At 46.0% G+C, this 7,308-nt stretch overlaps 2 protein-coding genes across 2 annotated transcripts in view; one reads left to right on the forward strand and one right to left on the reverse strand.

The window, feature by feature from the left end:
- Positions 1 to 3,547: 3,547 nt before the first annotated feature.
- Positions 3,548 to 3,947, reverse strand: PPTG_17269 (hypothetical protein; the record flags this gene model as incomplete). The annotated part of the gene is made up of 2 exons (XM_008915461.1): positions 3,548 to 3,562; positions 3,654 to 3,947. The coding sequence occupies 2 exons, from the start codon at positions 3,945 to 3,947 to the stop codon at positions 3,548 to 3,550; spliced, it is 309 nt and encodes a 102-aa protein (XP_008913709.1).
- Positions 3,948 to 6,277: 2,330 nt separating this feature from the next.
- The window catches only part of PPTG_17270 (hypothetical protein), a gene marked incomplete at both ends in the record, with an annotated part of 1,413 nt that continues 382 nt past the window's right edge, over positions 6,278 to 7,308 (forward strand). The window contains 2 exons of the mRNA XM_008915462.1: positions 6,278 to 6,938; positions 7,005 to 7,306. Coding sequence (XP_008913710.1) covers positions 6,278 to 6,938; positions 7,005 to 7,306 — 963 coding nt within the window. The remainder of the gene's footprint in view (positions 6,939 to 7,004; positions 7,307 to 7,308) is intronic.

The raw sequence follows: 7,308 nt of genomic DNA on the forward strand, positions 1-7,308 counted from the left end.
CTCAATACCTTGGCAATCATGTGATCTTCTCTACTCGTGTTGAATATGTAGTTGAATCCCTTGTTTGTGGTGCTTAGGTTCCAAGATTCGCGTCAAAAGATCCAGCGCGCAGTCATCTTCTCACAGCCGTTAGCATGCTGTGACCCACCGCGGCGAAAGGAGTGCGACGTTAGCGCAGCTGACACACCAGCGGCAGGGTAGACGCGATCAAGCACACGGTTAACATGCGCGTAAATCGTCGGTGCCGTGCCAGCACAAGGTGGTGGGGGCACAGGCGTCGAAAGACCAGAGGTCGACGGCGGTGCGTTGAGAAGCTCCACGAGTGGAACATTCGGAGAGAGCGAGGTCGGTGTTTGGAGGACTTGGTCGGGCAGGTTGGCGATGAGAGCTGGGGACGGTGCAGCTTGGACGGAGAAGGCAAGCGCGACAGCGAGCAAGGGACACGTAGAAAAATCGGCATCCGGGAAGAGCGACAGGCCTTGCGCTTCCGATGTCTTGACACGGACCAAGTGTAGGAAGAAGACATCCGCAGCATCAATGGAGATTTTCCGCTTCTTGATCATCGACAGGTCGGAAGCTCTCCCGAACAGGTACCAGAGAAGACATAGGAGAGCAGCATTTTGGTAATCACTCTCAGAACATGAATTAGTATACAAATATACCATCATTTTTTTTCGAGTCAGCCTTCGTACATGGTGGCACTTTTGTTACGAAGCCACCACCATCTCTTTCAAGCAAAAGCTATCTAGGGTTTTCCCCATTTTAAGCAGCCGCGCTTCCAGTGACGCTCGGAGCTGAGGACATTGCTCTAGGAGCCAAATCTTTGCTTGGCGATAGTACTGAATTGCAGTGTTTCGCGCTAGTAGTTTGCCCTTCTTTCCTTCACTAAACGCAAGATACATTCCAAACTTATCCATGACACATACAAAGCTCTTGCCACTTTCATCTGCCTCAATACATTTTCTTACAAATTCCTCTTCAACTTCCTCACCCTTCAAAAACTTCGAGAATGCTGCGACAGCAGTTGCCCTCGCACGTCATGTGTTGCCGGGCTGCAACTCCTCCAAACACATCGTGATGGTCCGATAAGAGAAATATGAAAGTTATATGCCTAACACTTGACAATTGAATGAACACACACATATTTTAGGAGTTCATCGGACCTGATACGCCCGATTGGGTGGTTTAGGTGACTCACCTACACTACAGTGTCCTATTGGCTAAATATACAATTGTTATTAGCTGTGATTGGCTAAAATTCAATGATGGTAGTTAATTGGCAAATTTTCACCATACAAAGTTCAAGTATGGCCCGATAATCTAACATATTTATCCATATCATAAAAATGTCAGTTTGTCGTCCCCAATTTAGCAACTTTTGGGAGTTTTAGTCAATATGTAGAAACCTAAACTAGAGAAATTGGGCTGGTAGTGTCGTTTTTGGGGGGTCAATATTTGTCGAGTCGATAGCTCTCAAATGTAGGTATCCTGCCTCAGTAAAGTTGTGAACCTCCCCGGGACATTCTCGGAGAGATCACGTCTTGGAACTTTTACTATCGAAGAGCTACAAAAGTAATATCCGAGGACATTGGACAAAAGCTGTGCGGACTGGCGAGAAAAGAGTAATAATATGTTGTCGATGCCACGCCGCCAGTTTCTATTGTATTCTGTGACTATTTCCCGCGCCAACAGGAAATCGACGCAATAACGTTGTCGGTTTTCTATATCGGAGACTCTCACTATTGTTTTCCCGACAATTATACGAAAGCAGTAATATGCATTCCGAAGCCAAATATCACAAAGCCGGATATCAAGATATTCCACTTTTAGTGTGTTTTCCATACTTTGTATCGTGTACTCTACTATTGGCACTACTATTCTAGTAGTACGACGATCAATAGTATATTATCGACTACCCGGAGTTGGAGAGTACGAAGAAAAGTTGCCAACGCCATTTTCGCCAATTCTGAACGCGCAGATTCTCACTTCTGCTTTTTCAATCGTTGCGGAAGCCACTCTTCCCCACCCCAGGGCACCTTTCGATACCATGGTGTTAAGTCTGCAGAGGTCTCACACCCTTTTGCATCTATGACTAAAAATTCATCGCCTGAGTCGACGTTGTCTCAGTCACGCTACTTGCAACCCCCGTGCTATAAGAGCGAGCGTATGGCCAAGATCCTAAGCGTCGATTGAGCGGGCCTACCCATGCTCCTTGAGTGACCAAGCGTCAGACCGACTTCAGCGTCAATAACGACTCGATCCCAGGTCGTGGGCCAGCCAGGTTGACTAATTTGTCAAGTAATGCCGCATCGCAATCGACAGTATTCCCACTTGCACACACACACACACACACACACACACATTTCCTTACTACATTGCCTTCTTTTTTTGCATCCATCTATCAAGTGAGCATCAAATTGAAAGCCACTCTAGTTTTTATAATTTAATATATCCACAAAACGCATTTCAATTTCCACAAAAAAATCTCCTGGTGTCAGTAGCCCTTCAGAAAGCATGCACATGGCTCCACATAATAACCCTTTCGCGAGCCACTTAGGTAACCTATAGTATACAAATCTAGCACAGTCGGTATCAAAAGGAGGCATTTTGCCTCCTTTAAGACAAGTGATGGACCACCTTCAAATCTTCCAAGCGTAATTTGCTTGGTTTTTCTATGCCCATAACGATCTGTCGTAAACGCATTTTGCCTCCTTAAACATGGATACATCGTCGTACTTAGTTGAGTTGCTGTTCCAACCTGGCACATATGAGACGAGTCTAATAATCCAGACTGGTCCAGACTAGATCCAGACTGGGTCCAGTCTCGTTCCAGACTGGTCCAGACCCGTTCCAGATTAAAATAGCGAGTTCAAACCGTTGGTATTAATATTAACAGGGTATACATATCCGGATAAACGAAGTACCATTGACTTTAGCATTGTCAGCAAATGTACACAATATTAATCACTCTTGAATTTTTTTAACACGTTTGTAATGTCTCGAGCGCTCCCAATGCATTATAAAGGTTTTAATATGCTCCTCTGAATTTCTAGCCGTAGCACATGCGTAGGTACGGTATCGAAGACATTGCAGCATTTTTTTGTCGCCTCGTCCAAGCTGAGGTGCGCCAGTGAAGTGCTCGAAGCTCAAAAGCACGTAGATATCACAATTGTAGCTGTCGTATTGTACTCCAACATCCGAGCTGTAAAGGTGAACGCTATAAGATGGCTCGTCCGCTGTTTTCCGGAGAAGATGTATCAACTTTTGCGCAGCAGCTCGAACAAATGTGACGTACTTTGAGCTCATTGGGTCGTAGATGTGTACTTCCCGTGATGAAGACCGTACCATGATGCTGCACCAATGGTTTCTGTTACAGTTGACCGGTATAAGGACCACATCACAGCTATTCGCGCGCAAAAAAGCAGTGATGTTATCGGTATTGACCGTGATCTCCCCATTGAGAATGATACCCAAGTGTGATGGATCAATTAGTGTAACATTTGGATCCGTACCGAATAATTTTTCGGCAACCACGCACATTGTGTCATCACCGATACAACCTCTAGCAGCAAGATCCAAAGCATGTATCTGTATCTCGACAAATTAGTACATTAACGAAATAAATATCCAATATGAAAAAAATTAGGTCGTACCGATTCGCGATTCAGCGGTATATTTTCTAGTTTCTTGAACAAATCGTCACTGTGTTCCACCTCGAAATGTTTTGGGAAGTCGTTTTTTAAGTCGATACACTGTATCCACTCTTTAGTTTTGTCGATCCTTGACACTGCTTCCATCACTCGATGCCACTTCTTCATTAACATGAGTGTAGGTGTACTGAAAACTTCAATCCCCGTCACTTCAACTGCTACAGCTTTTTCAGCCAGCCCAACAAACTTACGCTGCAAAGCAGACACTTTTGCGTCACATATCGAGAGACAATCCATGGGCAAAACGCGATGGAGCTGATCTAAATCGATTATAAGCTTGGAACCAGGTAAACTCGAAATTGTGTGAGCTTTCGGCGGCTTCAACTTAGTCTTTAACCCAAAAACTTGAAATTGCTGCAGAGATTTAGCTGTTGCGTACGTTTCAGACCCGGTCAAGATATTTTGGACGGATGCTAAACTCATATTCAAGTTGACAAGGTTAGAATCCATACGCGTCATTCTGATACCTTTGTTCACGGATTTTTTCTTTGCTCTTGGCTTTGTTTTAGGTCTTCCACGAGCTCGGCACGGAGAAATTATCTGAATATCGTTGTCGATTGAAACGACTCGAGTTAGAGATTTGCAAATACCAGGTGCATCTTTATCAATTCCACTGTTGTCAATTCCAGTATTGCAGTTGCTTAACGTGTCAGGTATGTAGTTGTTGGAAGTCTCACCATTATTCCTGCTTGTCGTACTTAAAGATGTCACGGATTCACTGAAGTCAGGCTCTAGAGAATAATTTGAACCGCTCTCCTCGATCCACGTTGCTCCAATACACCACCAGTGTATCTCGAAGAGCTCGGGTTCTGGCTTTCATAGCCGCGTCTACCATAGCCGAGCTCAATCATGTGCTTCATGTAGTGCCGATGCTTATCAAATTCACGTTCACTTGTAGCGTACACCATAAGCCGAATGCAATTGCGTAGCTGTTCCTTCTGGTACACACTAAAACCGTAAACTCCATTCGCAAATTCCTCTTCAAGATACTTGATAACGTGTAATTGACAGAGTAAAACCGACCGCTTTCTTGACGCAACCTTTTCCCTTGGCCACTGTACTTATATTTTCCTGCATGAGTACACTCTAACCCTTTCGAATACTGCTCGAAAGAGTGTGGAATGTGCGAAGCTGGATCCTTGATTTTCGCATTACGGGCTTTCACAGTTTTATTTGTTCTTGTTCGAAACAGCTAAGTAGCAAAGATTAGAGAATTGAAGCTCTGACAGTACGTATCGCAGTTTAGGCAGTACCTGGTAGGTCTGCGCTTCATACTCACGCACAAAAGCATGAAATTCATCCCACGAATCAAACTGGAGCTTTTCCAAGGCAGGTCCTGTACTACAAGAAGGAGGAGAGGCTGCCAACACTGGCGAGGAAGCAGACTCCACTTCGAGCGGCGAATCTTCATTCGTGTTTGCTGATATATCTCCGCCACTTGAACTGTCGACACCCGTTGTGTCTGTACGCTTTCTTCTACCAGCAACGCTAGCCATTGCTTCTGAGAGTCCTGGCAAAATGAGTTCGTGTAAATGCGTCTGTCAGTTTTGCTTCTATTCCTGACCGACAGCACAGTATACACGTTCGGATGCAGAACCGGTTTTATTTGACGGCTTTAGGGTAGTATGTTTTCGTGACCAAGTGGTTCCTAGGTTGGAACAGCAACCACTCTCTAGTTGAAAACCCGGAAAAGGGGGTATTCTGCTTCACTTGAATCTTGTAAGGGCATGAATGGTGTGCGCCACATAAGCCAAACTTGCAAAGTAATCCTTATGGGGCTGCATTAATACAATCGAGCCACACTACCAGGATAAACAATCACGTAATGAATGCAAGTAGAGGTGCAGGCCTGTTGGTCACCTTGGTGCTGCTTTCGTGTGAGCGATGTGTTCTAATTTCTCTAAATATTCAGAATTCCCTATCCTTCGCGTCGCGGAGACACGAAGTTAGCTTTAATTCGAGTTTGAAATAGACACTGTACACCAATTTCTTCAATTTCTTTGCACGTGTCATGGCGGTATTGCTTAGCCTAAAAAAACGTATGGGACTCGAACATTATGATTGATGTCAGAACACTACCCTGACATAGTGTGTTCGGACCAAAGTAAGGAACAGGTAAGGTATCGATAAGATTCGGCTTGCAGTGACGACGCACTAACCAACGAACGACTCTACATGTACATCATTTTTAATACCTGCAAAGAAAGTTTATCGAGAAGTTCCCACGTGATTCGAACGTTCAACGCGTGCGCTCCGGTGTTTTTCGGGCTTGTGTGGTCGCTTCGCGAGATTGTAGACAAGGAACGACACAGGTTTGCAGCCGAGTAGAAGAGTGTCAGCAGTGTCGCATTGGCTTGTTACAAGAACCTTTTGTAAATCCCCAAGCCTCGTAATCGCTTGACCTCAAAAACACCTGAGCGCCTCAGATCCTTATGCCGTGTTGCTGTGGTGGAGATAGGCGCACAGCTGCCTGAGGCTTGTTTGATAGCCAACCCTTTCTCTCTTCATTTGCCCACAATTCAATTGCCAGTCGTCTCCCACTCAGACAACATCTAACCCGGTTGGCGATGACCTCTCTTCCTGAAAGAGACCCACCTTTCCGGTCTCAGAGCTACCAGGATACGGACTTGGACAATCACGCCAAGAAGCGACCGCGTCCCTCTCACGATGAGTTTATCCAGCATTTCACAGCATCAACTGAGCCTCGTCCGCGTGGCAGACCCCGCGTATCCAGCAAAACACCGCTTAGTGCTACACACGAGATCCGTCGATTAAGAGCTCAAGTAGCTTCTATGGAAGAGGAGCTGCAGAAGCTGCACTCCAAGTGGACAGAACAGCTCCCAGATTCTCAAACTCTGGCTACTGCGCAGCGTACGGCCCGCGAGAAGCATGAAGTCACCCAGACAGAAGCCACACATAACGAGCTTCAAGGGATTCTTCTCCAGCAGCAATTGATGTTCGCTACACTACAGTCGGCTCTCCTTCATGCACCACTTCATTCAACTGGCCAGGATATTCTCAAGGCTCTGCATTTTAACACGCAGCTCAGTCGTGACCCAGAAGAACGTAAGAAAGCGCTCATGGTGCATCACGCGCGATCGGTTGCCTCTATACCGTCGGCCGTGGACAAAATAGCTCAAGTCGCGATCGACAAGGCCCTCGCACATAGGAAGGGTGCTGATATCGACAAACCCGCCACACCGTTGTCCCAGATCGACATCACGGGCTGTAAGGACTTCTCACTTATTTCGAGCGTGTTCATGTCTGAGATACCGCATACCTCCCTGAAGAAAGTACACGAAGCCATCTCGAGATATTTCGACGACATTCCAGCGTGGATGGAGCGCCATTTTGGCATTGATGCGGAGCGCAAGAGACTCAACAATGCGGACTCTCCGGCTGTGTATTGGAGATTAAAACTTGACGGTAGTGGAATCCCAGCAACGGTGAACCACGTCTTTTGTTCGGAACTTACCAACTCGTACGGAATGTTTCACATCGACGCCATCACAGACGATCCGTTGAACCCCGTGTCTTCGACTAATGTGGTGGAGTATGGACTCAATGGGATCACAATTACCCCGCGGAAAGATCCGAT

The sequence above is a fragment of the Phytophthora parasitica genome (genome assembly GCF_000247585.1).
Source record: "Phytophthora parasitica INRA-310 unplaced genomic scaffold supercont2.71, whole genome shotgun sequence".
NCBI lineage: Eukaryota > Oomycota > Peronosporomycetes > Peronosporales > Peronosporaceae > Phytophthora > Phytophthora nicotianae.